Below are 15,168 nucleotides of genomic sequence, written 5' to 3'. Positions count from 1 at the left end.
AGAGGAGGGACCTGAGGGCTTGCGCCAGGGAGAGAGGACAGTGTCCAGAAAGCATCTGGCAAACCCCATGGTGGGATGGGTGACCAGCGAGACCCAGGTGGTGTGAGCTGAGGTGCTGTGAGTCTCAGCCCAGTGGGAAATGTGTGGCTTTGGGGACACATCCTTAAGAAGCAAGCAGGTGTGACTGTGGCCAGGGACTCCATGTGGGAACATGGCCCAGGAGGGGTGCAGAGCTGAGGGAGAAGTTTGGCTCAGCAAACCTGTGGGAAAATAGCCTGAGAGGGTTCCATGTGACTGCCGGGGGCAGGGGCGGACAGTGGGCCCTCCAGACTTCAGAAGGACCAGGTGAGGTGGGGCAAGTGCACCAGCAGGGGAAGGCAGTTTTCCAGTTCCCATGTGGAGGTCGTCCCCTCCCCTGAGCTGCAGGGTGGATGTTACAGCTCAGGATCCCAGGCCAGGATTGGAGGGAGGGCCTGGGCTGAGACTGGAGGAGGAGAAAGACCCTGGTCTAACTTCCCACCCCACTGGTGCCCTTCTAGTTGCGCAGTATAGGTACAGGTATTATGTCTCATACTTTTCTCCTTCCGTCTTTTTTTTTTTTTTTTTGAGACGGAGTCTCCATTGCCCAGGCTGGAATGCAGTGACATGGTCTCGGCTCACTGCAATCTCCACCTCCCAGATTCAAGTGATTCTCCTGCCTCAGCCTCTTGAGTAGCTGGGATTACAGGCATGTGCCACCCACCCGGCTAATTTTTGTATTTTTAGTAGAGACGTAGTTTCACCATGTTGGCCAGGCTGGTCTCAAACTCCTGACTCAAGTGATCCGCCTGCCTTGGCCTCCCAAAGTGTTGGGATTATAGGCGTGAGCTCCCGCACCTGGCACTTTCTTCCAAAAGAATGCAAATTCATTGCCCAAAGACTTAACAATACAGATAGAGGAAAATAGCCAGCCGCGATGGCTCACGCTTGTAATCCCAGCACTTTGGGAGGTTGAGGCAGGCAGATTGCTTGAGCTCAGGAGTTTGAGACCAGCCTGGGCAACATGGCGAGACCCCTGTCTCTACAAAGAAATACAAAAATTAGCCTGGTGTGGTGGTGTGTGTGCCTGTGTTCCCAGCTACCCAGGAGGCTAAGGTGGGAGGATCCCTTAAGCCCTGGAGGCAGAGGCTACAGTGAGCCCAGACCACGACACTACACTCCAGCGTGGGTGACAGAGTGAGACCCTGTCTCAAAAAAAAGAAAATGCCTCCCACCCCATAGCTCCATCTTCAGACTCAGCCACTGATCTGTGGGGTGTGTCACCTGGATCTGTGGGGACAGTTTCCTGACGGGGAGACTTGAGTGGGTAGCGATATGGGCAGTGGCCCGTGTGGGGTCTACAGCATCCCAGGATATACCCGGAGGCCGGGCCCTGTACCAGCCTCAGCAGCACAGATGTGTCAAGGACCAAAGGGCTAGTGGACAAGCATGGAGAGGTGAGCATGTCCACTGAGACTCAGGATTCTGCCTTCAGCGCCCCACTTCCCTGCCCTCGTCTACTCTCGATGCTCCCACCTGCCCTTCCAATGCTAAGCAACCAGAGGAAGCCCATGGCCACCAAAAAGGCTTTCCTCTCTGGCTAGATCTCCAGGATCCTGCTTGTATGTTACAAATCAAAAGTTTGGCCTAGGCTGGATGCAGTGGCTCATGCCTGTATTCCCAGCACTTTGGGAGACCTGAGCTCTGACCAACATGGTGAAACCCCATCTCTACGAAAAATAAAAATTAGCTGGGCATGGTGGCACACACTTGTCATCCCAGCTACTCAGGAGGCTGAGTCAGGAGAATCGCTTGAATGTGGATGCGGAGGTTGCAGTGAGCTGAGATCGCACCACTGTGCTCCAGCCTGGGCGACAGAGGGAGACCTTGTCTCAAGAGAAAAAAAAAAAAAAGTTTGGCCTAATATGCTTGACTGTGCTTTTGTCTTGGGGTTTTCCTGACCACAGGTCCCTGGGCAACAGAGGAAGTGACGCCCGGGGCTTCTACTGGGCCGAGTTCTCATCTGGCTGTGTCCGGATGAGGAGCAGGTGGAAGGAATTGGGGAGGAAAGTGAAGCCATGGGGTTCTTATTTTTGAACAAGGTCTTACTCTCACCAAGGCTGGAGTTCAGTGGCACGAGCCTAGCTCACTGCAGTCTCAAACTCCTGGGAGCAAGTGATCCTCCCACCCTAGCCTCCTGAGTCATTAGGACTATAGGTGTGCACCACCACACCCAGCTAACTTTTAAAAATTTTTTGTAGAGACAGGGTGTCCCTATGTTGTCTAGGCTAATCTCGAACTTCTTCTTAGCGATCTTTCCGCCTCGGCCTCCCAAAGTGCTGGAATTGCAGGTCTGAGGCACCACACCTGGGTTCCATGTGCTTTTTGCACACACTTGGGAGGCAGGTGGGAGACCCTGGATCCAGAGCTTGTGGGTGATGCTGGCTTTCTCCTGCCCTGGGGATCAAGACAGGCACCAGTGCCCAAGGACACAGCCTGTGCCACCTGCTGCGAGTTTGCAGCGGTGCAGAAGCAGGGCTGGGAGGCCCTCTGCAGATGTGTCTGTCTTAGTGAGGCCTCCCCAGGGTGGGCTGTGTGGGCACTGGGCCAAGCACTTCCCTACCACAAGCTGGTCACAGTTCAGACCAAGCAGTGCAAGGCACATCCGCTGGGTGCCAGGCACAGTGGTGCCCCAGGGGGTGGCCCCACTCCTGGCCTGGCTGTGCCTCCTATGGGGAAGCAGAGCAACTGGCTCGGGGCGGGATGTGGTCAGACCTGGAGGCCGAGTGCTATAGGTGCTGTGTTCCGTCCCAGGCCCTCACCCCTCCTTCTCCACCTAGGAGTCGTTCACGCCTACTGAGGAGCATGTGTTGGTGGTGTGCCTGCTGCTGAAGCACCTGCACGCCTTTGCCAACAGCCTGAAGCCAGAGCAGGCCTCACCCTCTGCCTACTCCCATGCCACCAGCCCGCTGGAGGAGTTCAAACGGTGGGTGGCCCTTGCGGCTTCCCACCGCTGCTGTCTCCCCCACTTTCCCCTCCTAAGGTGTCGCCCACAGCGACCTCTCCCCAGGGCATGGAGGGCAGGGTGAGGGGAGTCCCTTTCTGCTCACAGAGCACGTGAGGCCTCTCCAGACTGGCCAGAGAGGCCCCATTGTGCTGCCATCTCTTGCATCTCATATTCTTCAATCCTGTCAGAAGAGCTGGGGTGGCCCTCACTGCCAGGCCCACCAGGGCCAGCAGAGTGGGCTGTTTGTATGGGACTGAGGTGAGGTGTGTGCAGGAGCTACACTGACTCGGCCGCCTGCGTGCTGTGTGTCCTTGGGATGTTCCCTAACCTCTCTGAACCTTGGTTTCTTCCTCTGAAGAATGGGGCTGAACCTCCCAGAGGTGCCCAGTGCTCTCCCCAGGCAGAGCCGACCCTCACTGATGGGAGCCCTGGGCTCATCTGTGAGCGGGGCCTCCTTACTGGGCAAGCAGCAGGTGACCCTCCCCATCCCCTGCAGGGCCGCTGTCCCAAGGTTCGTCCAGCAGATACTCTACCTCTTCTTGCAGCATTGCTTTGGCCACTGGCCCCTGGACGCATCGTTCAGAGCTGTGAGTGTTGGCCCCGTCACACGTATGCCTGTGTCCTCTGTGTGCCTTGAGGTGGGAGGTCCTCTGGGGCAGATAAAGGAGCAGAGCAAGTGTTATCACAGAGGCCTTGGCAAGGAGGGGGTCTTGGAGGGCCACATTGTTTTTTCTGTTTGAGTTTCCAAAGCTAACGCTCAGGAAAGCCCTGCCCTGTCCCACCTTTCTGGTGCAGGGCAGGTTCCCACCCTTTCCTGACCAGGGAGCACTCTGCCCCCTGGGCTGGGAAAAGCCCACCCTGGCTTCTGGAGGGCCAGCAAGAGAGCCAAACCTCACAGGGCTGTGCGCGTCTCTCCTGCGCCCTCTGGGGGAAGTGGGAAGAGTCAGTCCCACCCAGCTGCCTCCTGGTACCTGGGCTCCAGGCCACCGGAGGATTTGGCCCCCAGCCACTGAGCCCTCAGCACACACCTCCCCCACAGGTCCTGGAAATGTGGCTGAGCTACCTGCAGCCGTGGTGGTATGCGCCTGACAAGCAGGCTCCGGGCAGCGACTCCCAGCCCTGGTGTGTGTCGGAGAAATGGTGAGCCTCAGCCCCTCTCACAGACAGGCCACTGGCTTCCACGGGTGGATATTGCTCCAGTGGGTGGAGACCAAGCCAGCGGCCTGTGCTGGGGTCAGCCTGGCCCTGGTCCCCGTGGCCTCCTGAAGTCCTCTCCCAGCCCCTGCCGAGTGGAACACAGACCAGCCCTTCCTAGGCTCAACTTTGCCAGGCCCTAGAATTGGTTTCTCATGGAAGCCGTGGGTGACCCATCCTGCCCTGTCCTCTCTCCCTTCTGTCCCACATGAGTGTTCAGCCACCCCCAAACTATCCCTTGACCTTCATCAGCACAGAGCAGAGCAGTGGTGATCAAGCAGGGGATGAGGGAGGCCGTCTTCCCCTCATCCCCTGCTTGATCCTCACAGCAGACCCCCAGGCTTCTGTGGCACCTGGCATGGCCCCTGACCCCTCCCCTCCTTGCTAAAGGCATTCCCCTTTGGACCTTCTGGGGGATCCTCCCTCAGCCCCCTCAGGCTCTGGGCCGGCCTCTGCCGTGGTGGCCTCCGTCCACTTGGAAAGGGGCCTCAGCCTTGCTAAGGATGTGGCGTCCTCAGAGGGCCTGGGTCTTACCTGCCTCTGTCCTGCCCTCCCTGCCTGCCCGTGGCCCCCTGAGCTGTCATCTGTGACAGCTTGTCATCTTGGCCAGGGAGAGTCTGAAAGCCCAAGGGTGAGCAAGGGCATTAGGGGCATGGACCGGCGCAGACCCTGCCTCCAGTTGGAAGGCTGGCCCCAACCTGCCACCTCGGTCCCCAGGGCACCCTTTGTCCAGGTGAACCTGCTGATGTACACCAAGTTGTTTGTGGGCTTCCTGAACCGCGTGCTCCGCACAGACCTGGTCAGCCCCAAGCATGCGCTCATGGTGTTCCGAGTGGCCAAAGTCTTTGCCCAGCCCATCCTGGCTGAGATGATTCAGAAAGGTAAGTCCTCAGCCTGAGTCAGCCGGGTAGATGTCGACCCAGCCAGACCAGGGCCAGGCCCTTAGCTGGTGGTGGCTGGTCTTTAAGAGGGACCCACATGCCCACAGTGGGCCCCGGCAAAGGGTACTGTGGAGACTCCTGGGACACATCTCTGTGGTGAAGTCTGAAACCGGCTGCATCCTGCCTGCCCTGCAGCCGCCAGGTACTGGGTGGGGGATCGCAGGTGTGCCCACAGAGGGGGGCTGCACGGTCCAAGCCGCGTCCCCGTGACCCCGCCGTTTCTCCCTGGCAACTCGTGTTGGCCGCTTCAGGAGGTGAGCCTGGTCTCTGCCGTGCATTCATCCTGGCTGGGTTGCGCGTTGGTTTCTGTCGATCCTCCTGTTGTTTACCTCCTGCAGACACCGCTAGGGGCTCTGTGAGCCACCAGCTCCCCCATCCGCCCTCCCCAGGTCAGCCACCTACTGTGTGGGAGATGCTGCCAGGCAGGGCCTCAGGAGTACACCCCTGGGTCATGGCTCCCCAGACACCTCGGAGGCACCCCAGAATCCTAAGGGCAGCAGTCAGGTACTCTGCCCCCCGGAAGTGGGTGCCAGGTTCGTCTCCTGCCTTCTAGGTGAGCAGCTATTCCTGGAGCCAGAGATGGTCATTCCCCACCGCCAGCACTGACTCTTCACGGCCCCCACATTCACTGGGAGCTTCCTGTCACCCTGGCCATCAGCGGTCACAGATGCCTCCTTCAAGGTGAAGAGCCACGTCTACAGCCTGGAGGGCCAGGACTGCAAGTACACCCCGATGTTTGGGCCCGAGGTCCACACCCTAGTGAGTGGGTCAGCGGTGCCTGTCCTCAGGGCCCCTGGAGCCATGGGGCTGAGCAGAACCCGGGAAGTGCTGTGATCCAGCAGGAAGGAGGGAGGCTGGGTGTAGATTTGACGCCGTATGTCCTTCCCCCGTTTTAGTAAAGTCTAATTTTTTCCTGATAATGAAGGCAGTGTTTATTGGGAAATTTCAAATGTAGAAGATCATCCTTTAGTCTTTAAAAGTCCTCTGGCAGAAGCCACTCCTCCTGACACTCGGCAGTCTGGCTGTGCATTGCTCTTGGGGCCCCTGGCTGGCCTGCCTGGGTGGCAGCACAGGCCTGTCCTGCTGGTGACCTGCCCACGCCTCCCTTGCAGGTCCTGCGCCTCGCTCAGCTCATCACACAGGCCAAACACACAGCCAAGTCCATCTCGGACCAGTGTGTGGAGAGCCCGGCTGGCCACTCCTTCCTCTCATGGCTGGGCTTTAGCTCCATGGACACCAGCGGCTCCTACACAGCCAACGACCTGGACGAGATGGGGCAAGACAGCGTCCGGAAGACAGATGAATACCTGGAGAAGGCCCTGGAGTACCTGTGCCAGATATTCCGGGTATGAGCTTTGGGGCCTGCCCCATGGCCATAAGGGTCCCCTTCCCTGAAGGATCCACTCCACCCAGCCTGTGGTCAGCCACGTACCAGTCCCAGGCCCCACACATGGACCCAGTGTTGTGGGAGGCAGGCCCACACCCCGAGCATCATATCTGGATCCCCTTGTTGCCACTATTGTAGGCTGGTGGGCTGAAGACTTGTCCCCTCCCTTCATCTTGATGCTGAGGGCAGTGGCACTTCTCTCTGGCAGCTCAGCAAAGCGCAGCTCAGGCAGTTCACACTCGCCTTGGGCACCACCCAGGATGAGAATGGAAAAAAGCAACTCCCTGACTGCATCGTGGGTGAGGACGGACTCATCCTTACGCCCCTGGGGCGGTACCAGGTGAGAGGCCTGTGTCTCAGAGGCGCATGGGCTGGGCCCTGACCCGTCCCCAGCTCCCTCCTCTCTCGTGAGCAGAGGCCATCAGGTTCCTCTGAGTTGTGTGCGGGGCTGTGTTTTCTGACCCGTCCCCATGGCCTGGCTTTCTAGATTATCAATGGGCTGCGAAGGTTTGAAATTGAGTACCGGGGGACCCGGAGCTGCAGCCCATCTGGAGCTATGAGATCGCCAGCTTGGTCCGCACGCTCTTCAGGCTGTCGTCTGCCATCAACCACAGAGTGAGTGGGCAGGAGGGCTGGCCTGGCCTCTTTGGAGAGGGTTCTAGATGCTCCTGCCTGGGGTGCAGTCCTGGGGTGACCTGTGAGGGTGGGGTACTGCTGTCCTGAGGCCTGTGGTGCCACCACCCCACACCCCCATGCCTCTGTCTGTGCTTCAGTTTGCAGGACAGATGGTGGCTCTGTGTTCCTGGGATGACTTCCTCGGCCGCTTCTGTCGCTACCACCTCACAGAACCTGGGCTGGCCAGCAGGCACCTGCTGAGCCCTGTGGGGCGGAGGCAGGTGGCCGGCCACACCCTCGGCCCCAGGCTCAGCCTGCGCTTCCTGGGCAGTTACCGGACGCTGGTCTCACTGCTGCTGGCCTTCTTCGTGGCCTCTCTGTTCTGCGTCGGGCCCCTCCCGTGCACGCTGCTGCTCACCCTGGGCTACGTCCTCTATGCCTCTGCCATGACACTGCTGACCGAGCGGGGGAAGCTGCACCAGCCCTGAAGGTGTCAGCTGCCTTCAGAGCAGGCTGGAGGGATTTGCCACACAGCCCCACCCTCGGGCCTGAGAGGACCTGGGAAGCCCCTCCAGGAGGGAACACGGTCATCCTCGGGTTTCTGGAGTGGGGTTCCTGCAGCCGCAGAGGCATCTAGAGGAAACGCAACCAAGAAGGGAAGGCAGGTGGGCCCCAGCAAAGGAGTGGCTACCAGGGCTCAACAGCCACGCTCTGTGACAGCGCAGAGCTCAGCGCCGGCCTTTCTCTCCCTCTGCCAAGGACTCATGGCCAAGCCAGCTCTCGGGGCCTTTTTTCCAGTGCCCATTTGGGTACTCTGCTGCACCAAGCTTGGGAGCCAGCCTGCCAACAGCCGCCTGGGCCTGGCCTCCCCACTGGCTGGCCTTGAGGTGGGCAGAGTGGGTTGTGGCTCGTCCTCTCCCTGTGTGGGACCAGGATGGTGGCTCAAGTCTCCACTCCAGGAAAGAATCAGTTTCTAGAGTTGTGAGAAAACTAGAGTGGCTCTCCTGATTCTTCACTGTGAGGGGCATTCTTCATGTTCTCCCAGCTGTTCCAAGACTGGGCTGTAGAATTCCATGTTTCAGGAGCCTAAGACCCTACCAGAGCCTGGGTGCTTCACCGCAGACCCCAAGCCATTGAGCACATCACCCAGAGCAGTGGCCAACATCGCAGACCCCTGTGCCTTGTCACAGATGGGTGCTGGTCCTCAGGCGTTGGGGACACTGCTGGGTCAATGGGGTCGGATTCTCCCAGTTTCTGCTCTGCAGCCAAAGATGGTTAGAAGCATTCTCACTTCACTAACATCAAGTGCTCAAAGACATGGCAACCGTTCAATGGTACTTAAGTATTCAAAATATACAACTAAAGATTCTCTGACAGAAACCAGCACGGGGTCTTCACCTTCATTCACCCCACAGACGACATGTGAGGGAGAACAGCATCTCAGTGGTGATTTCCAAACCAAGCCTTTGTTTTCAGTGTGGGGTTTCGGAGGTTTGCTTTAATGTTTTTCAAATTGTAAATGTTGGGCTTTGTATTTTGATGTAAACTGAGAATAATGGCATTTTAGGGCCTGTGACCAAAAATCAAGCTTGTAATGACCATGGATCTGAATAAACCTGTCCTTGATTCTAAGTCTTTTGGCACCTGGGCTCAGTCTCTAGGAGGTTCACCTGTGCAGAGTCCCCGAGCACACGGGGGCTGCAGAAACAACTGTTGGGCACCCTGTTGGCACCTCCCCCCAGTGTCCACAGGCCTGGGCCTCTGGCTTCCTATGCTTTCCTCTCAGAGGCACAGTAGACTTTGCCCCGTCTTTACAAAAGATTCAAAAAGTTAGGCATGGTGGTTCACATGTGTGGTCCCAGCTACTTGGGATGCTGAGTTTGGAGAATCGTCAGGGTCCAGGAGGTCAAGGCTGTAGTGAGCCTTCATCATGCCACTATACTCCAGCCTGGGTGACAGAGTGAGACCCCGTTCTCAAAAGCTGACCACTGGGAACATGTGCCGCCAAGTCTATGGCTTCCAAGTCTATGGCTTCCAGAAGCTCCGAGGATTGCGGGAGTTGCTGGGGGCTGAACTGTTTGGTCAGGAGTGGGGGGCAGACAAAAACGCATTGAGAACCAAGAACAGCAATGCTGAGTGAGGGGTCAGGGTCTTGGTGGCTGGGACCTGGACAGCGATGGCCACAGGCCAGCTGGTGCTCAGTGGCTTCTGCCTGGGGAGCGAGGGCAGCAGCGGGCAGCTAGTTTCCAGCCACTTCCAGGTAGGGGGGTAGGGACTTCGCCAATAAAATGGGATTTAAATTTTGCCAAGAATTCTCACTGTAGAGAAAATGGGACTGCTGGGACAAGAGCAGAATCAAAATGCAGTTGTGGGTGCCCGACCAGGAGGCACTTGTGAGGGACTTCTGGGGAAGGACTGGAGTTGGAGCAACTCAGGGGAAGGGGAAGCAGTTCTGTCTGGGGCACAAGGAGGAGGGAGGCCAGGCTGGAGGCAGGAGCTCTTGCACGTTCTCGTCTCCACCCCGGACGCTTCCAGAGTGGTTTGCCCTAACTGCCACTGCCACTGCCTCCTCAGCTCCTAGGATGCCCTTGACTTTTTGCCATCGGGCCACACTCCCCTGCTAACAGGCCAAATCCAGATGCTTTTCTGACCACGTGGCCCAGAGCCTCTGGCAGCGCAGCTTCAGGCTGTCCTGACACCACCCCTGCCCCCTGCACCTCTGCATCGTCCTCCTTGCCCCGAGGCAATCCTGTTCCCTGGATCCCATTCGTGGCCTACTCCCTTCCACGACCAACACATTCTGCTGCTAGGATATACCAGCGCCCCCATGATCTGAGGTAAGTCAGATTCTGATCATCTTGTGCAAGCAACTCACAAGCAGAGGCCCTGTACAGTCAGGAGAAATCTATACCTTTCCCCTTGGACATCCAAGAGCAAGTTAGATCCCCTAAAGGCCAGCTCTCACCAATAACCCTGACATTTCTAATATAAATGAGAGAGAACTCTTTTTGAGACAAGGTCTTGCTATATTGCCCAGGCTGGAGTGCACTGCACCATCACGGCTCACTGCAGCCTCTAACTCCTGGGCTTAAGCAATCCTTCCGCCTCAGCATCCCAAGTAGCCAGGACTACAGGCATGCGCCACCGCACCCTGCTAATTTTTAATTTTTTTTGTAGAGACAGGGTCTCACTGTGTTGCCAGGCTAGTCTTGAACTCCTGGGCTCAAGTGATGCCACCGCCTCCGCATCCTGAAGTGCTAGGGTTACAGGTGTGAGCCACCACGCTGGAGAGAGGACCCTTATGTAGCCTTCACGGTAAAAATTAAGCTAGCTTCCCTTGACTCCCAAAACCAGAATTCCTAACATAATTTTCTCAAGTCACAAGGTGCCAAAATATATCAAATTATTTCCCAGTCAAGAATTCCTACTTTTGGCCAGGCGCAGTGGCTCACATCTGTAATCCCAGCACTTTAGGAGGCTGAGGCAGGAAGATCACTTGATGTCAGGAGTTTGAGACCAGCCTGGCCAACATGGTGAAATCCCATCTCTACTAAAAATACAAAAATTAGCTAGTGTGGTGGCGCATGCCTCTAATCTCAGTTACTTGGGAGGCTGAGGCAGGAAAATCGCTTGAACCTGGGATGTAGAGGTTGCAGTAAGCCAAGATCGCACCACTGTACTCCAGCCTGGGTGACAGAGACTCCTTCTCAAAAAATAAATAAATAAAAAATAAAAGTGATAAATTGGCAGCTGGCGCCAGGGAGCGGCCATTTCCTGATGGGCCACATCTATTTCACTAAAGTGTTAATTGAATGCAGATTCCAGGGAGAAGCAACTTCCCAGGCATGTGCATTAAGAGACAAAGTGGTGGAGTATGACCTTTGGGGGGCACCCCACCCAAAAACTTCAGATGGGCATGCATACAGTTTCCTAAACACACTGCATGTGCTCAACTCCCAAGGGTAAGGAGGGTACTGTACATGTGGGTAGCCCACCCTAAGGGAAGGATCATGGGAAAGGGGCCAGTCTAGAAAGTCCTAGGATCAAGGTTAAACACCACACTTGACCTGCATGTGCCCACTTAGGTCTCTTCCAAGCATACTTTCTTTCTTTCCTGTTTTAAAGCCTTTTAAAATACACTACCACTCCTGCTCTGAAACTTGCTTCGGTCTCTTTTTCTGCCTTATGCCCCTCAGTCAAATTCCTTCTTCTGCGGAGCCAAGAATTGTGGTTGCTGAAGACCCATCCGGATTCACTGCCAGTGACTTGGACACCTTCCACTGCTAACACTATTAACTCGGACACCTTCCACTGCTATCACAATAACACTTGGTTATTGTGTTTATCGGGAGAGTAAGTATGGTTTAAGGAGATGTGTATGGGTGCCAGGTTGACAAGGGGTGGATTTGTGATGGTTAATTCTATGTCAACTTGTCTGGGCCACTGGATGCACTCATATCTGGCTACGCATTATTTCCTGGCAGGTCTGTAAGGGTGTTTTCAGAAGAAAGTGGCATTTAAATTGGTAGTGCAAGCAGCCATGCATGCATTTCTGGAGTAGCTTCCCTATAGTTTGCAGGAACCAGGGCAGGCAATAAGAGCCCCATCCTCCAAATACTGGGGATCTCTGCTCTGATTGATGATGGCTGCTGTTGATTGTGAAAATGCAGACAGAGGCAGGCAGCCACTGCTGCAATCTCTACCGCTATGTTTGCAACCTCCCTCCTCAACCCTCACCGCCTCCCTGGGGACACACCTTCCAGGAGGTTTTTATGGATCAGCACCTCCTCCTGCCTTCATTTTTCTTTTCTCCTTCTTGGGAACCAGATGTTTAGGACTAGGACATTCAAAAGCAACCATATACCAGGCACAGTGGCTCATACCTGTAATTTCAACACTTCTGGAGGCTGAGGCAGGAAGACTGCCTCAGTCCAGGAGCTTGAGACCAGTCTAGGCAACACAGCAAGACAAAAAAAAAAAAAAATTAGCCAGGCATGGTGGTATGTGCCTGTAATCCCAGTTACTAGGGAAGCTGAGGCAGGAGGATGGCTTGAGCCCAGGAGTTCCAGGCTGCAAGTGAGTTATAATCGCGCCACTGCTCTCCTGCCTGGATGAATTTCTCTCCACTCAGGAGATCCTCCCTCCCAGCAATAATATTGCTGCTATTCATTCCAGCTATCCATAAACCATAATTACTGAAAACATGTTGCCATAATTTTTTTGAACAACCTGTCATCTGTTAAAAATAATAATACAAGATTATATTTTATCTTAATTTATTCCTTCTCTAATGCACTTCCCTTTTTTTAGATCCAAATTTCCTATATCATTTTCCTTCTTTTTTTTGAAACAAGGTCTCTCTCTGTTGCCCAAGCCGGAGTGCAGTGGTGCAATCACGGCTCGCTGCATCTCAGCCTTCTCAGTAGCTGGGACTGCAGGTGTGCACCACCATGCAGGCAAATTTTTTAGTTTTTTGTGGAGACAGGGTCTGGCTATATTGCCCAGGCTGGTCTCCAACTCTTGGGCTCAAGAGATGCTCCTGCTTTGGCCTCTCAAAGTGCTGGGATTACAGGCATCAGCCATGCACCTGACTTTTCATTTCTGTTGTGTTTTTGACTTCCTACATTTTCTTTTTGTTTTTTGAGACAGAGTCTCACTCTGTTGCTTGGGATGGAGTGCAGTGGCAGGATCTCAGCTTGCTGGAAACTTTACCTCCTGACTTCAAGCAATTCTTCGGCCTCAGCCTCCTGAATAGCTGGGATTACAGCCATGCACCACCATGCCTGCCATTTTTTTTTTTTTTTTTTTGAGGTGGAGTCTTGTTCTGTCACCCAGGCTGGAGTGCAGTGGCATGATCTTGGCTCACTGCAAGCTCCGCCTCCTGGGTTCACGCCATTCTCCTGCCTCAGCTTCCTGAGTAGCTGGCACCACAGGCGCCCGCCACCATGCCCAGCTAATTTTTTGTATTTTTGGTAGAGACGGGGTTTCACCATGTTAGCCAGGATGATCTCGATCTCCTGACCTCGTGATCTGCCCGCCTCGGCCTCCCAATAATTTTTGTATTTTTAGTAGAGATGGGTTTTCACCATGTTGCCCAGGCTGGTCTTGAACTCCTGACCTCAAGTGATTCGCCCATCTTGGTCTCTCAAAGCGTTGGGATTAGAGGTGTGAGCTACTGTGCCTGGCCAACTTCTCACATTTTCTTTCTTTTCTTTTCTTCTTCTTCTTCTTCTTTTTTTTTTTTTTTTTTTTTTTTGAGATGGAGTCTTACTCTGTTGCCCAGGCTTGAGGGCAGTGGCATGATCTAGGCTCACTGCAACCTCCGCCTCCTGGATTCAAGCGATGCTCCCGCCTTAGCCTCCCAAGTAGCTGGAATTACAGGTGCATGCCACCACGCTAGCTAATTTTTGTATTTTTTAGTAGAGATGGGGTATCACCATGTTGGCCAGGCTGGTCTGGAGCTCCTGACCTCAAATGATCTGCCCAACTCAGCCTCCCAAAGTGCTGGGATTACAGACATGAGCCACCCTGCCTGGCCTTCAAATTTTCTTTAGATTATTTTTTAGAATGTCTACCTCTCTGTTCCCATTATCAGTCTGTAATCTCATGTTGTCCACTTTTTCCATTAGAGCCCTTAGCATATTAATCATAGTTGTATTCCATTTCTTGGTCTGATAATTCCAACATCTCTGCCATATTTAAGTCTGGCTCTGATGTTTGCTGTGTCTTCAAACTGTGTTGTTTTTTATTACACCTTGCAAGTTTTTGTTGAGGGCTGGTCGTGCTCAACCAGTAAGAGGTAAATGGACTTTCTGTGTGAAGTTTTATGTTGGTCTGGTTAGGGGTTGCGCCATGTGTGCTGTTTGTTAACTGGAGGTGTCAGAGGCTTAAACCTCCTCTAGTGTCTTAGTTTTTGTCTCCCTGTTGTCTTTACGGTTTCCTAGAGATTTCTCGAATAAGCTCTGAGATGAGCAGTTCTTTCACTTGTATCCCCTGTTATTATACAGGAGCCCCGTTGATGTGGCAGTAAGATGTGGGGAAGGGGAGGCAGAGCAGGCTGGGGTTAGCTATGTTCCCTTCCTCCAAGTTTGTTGGTATCTGGCAAAGTTACGATTGGCCTGGCTGTGATTTCTTTCTTTTTTTTTTTTTTTTTTTTTTTTTGTGAGGGCAGGCCTTGTAAAGAAAAAAAAAGACTTATTTTTATTTTTATTATTTTTGAATTTATTTATTTATTTATTTATTTTTTTGAGATGGAGTCTCACCCTGTCGCCCAGGCTGGAGTGCAGTGGCGCGATCTTGACTCACTGCAACTTCCACCTCCTGGGTTCAAGTAATTCTCCTGCCTCAGCCTCCAGAGTAGCTGGGATTACAGGCGTGAGCCACTGCGCCCGGCCTCTATTTTTAGGCAGCATCTCACTCTGTCACTTAGGCTGGAGTTCAGTGGTGCCATCATAGCTCACTGCAGCCTCGACCTCTGGGGTTCCAGCAATCCTCTCACCTCAGCCTCCCGAGTAGTTGGGACTACAGGCGCAAGCCACCATGCCCGGGTTTTTTTTCTTTTAATTTTTATAGAGACGGGGTCTCACTTTCCATCTAGCCGGGAAAGGATGCCTGGATGCCTTTTATTATTATTATTATTATTATTATTATTATTATTATTATCATCATTTTTTAGACAGTCTCTGTCGCCCAGGTTGGAGTGCAGCGGTGCGATCTCGGCTCACTGCAACCTCTGCCTCCGGGTTCAAGCTATTCTCCTGCCTCAGCCTCCCGAGTAGCTGGGATTACTGGCTCCTGCCACTACGCCCGGCTAAATTTTGTTATTTTTAGTAGAGTCGGGGTTTCCCCATGTTGGTCAGGCTGGTCACGAACTCCTGACCTCAAGTGGTCCGTCCGCCTCGGCCTCCCAAAGTTCGGGGATTACAGGCGTGAGCCGCCGCGCCCAGCCCTGGATGCCTTGTAAATCACTGCTCACCCAGGAAGAGCCAGCGACAGGCCCCGCCCCC

General features: G+C 54.4%; 1 protein-coding gene across 1 annotated transcript in view; it reads left to right on the top strand.

Moving 5' to 3' along the window:
* Window positions 1-8,794, top strand: part of LOC100454066 (sphingomyelin phosphodiesterase 4-like) — a 29,636-nt gene extending 20,842 nt beyond the window's left edge. The window contains 10 exon segments of the mRNA XM_024239344.3: window positions 2,859-3,004; window positions 3,522-3,612; window positions 4,065-4,165; window positions 4,937-5,100; window positions 5,714-5,919; window positions 6,273-6,506; window positions 6,756-6,887; window positions 7,035-7,068; window positions 7,071-7,162; window positions 7,321-8,794. Coding sequence (XP_024095112.2) covers window positions 2,859-3,004; window positions 3,522-3,612; window positions 4,065-4,165; window positions 4,937-5,100; window positions 5,714-5,919; window positions 6,273-6,506; window positions 6,756-6,887; window positions 7,035-7,068; window positions 7,071-7,162; window positions 7,321-7,650 — 1,530 coding nt within the window. The 3' untranslated portion in view covers window positions 7,651-8,794.
* Window positions 8,795-15,168: the final 6,374 nt, after the last annotated feature.

Source organism: Pongo abelii, chromosome 22 (assembly GCF_028885655.2).
Source record: "Pongo abelii isolate AG06213 chromosome 22, NHGRI_mPonAbe1-v2.0_pri, whole genome shotgun sequence".
NCBI classification, from domain to species: domain Eukaryota; kingdom Metazoa; phylum Chordata; class Mammalia; order Primates; family Hominidae; genus Pongo; species Pongo abelii.
The sequence above is the reverse complement of the archived record's forward strand: the minus strand, read 5'-3'. Positions and strand labels throughout refer to the sequence as shown.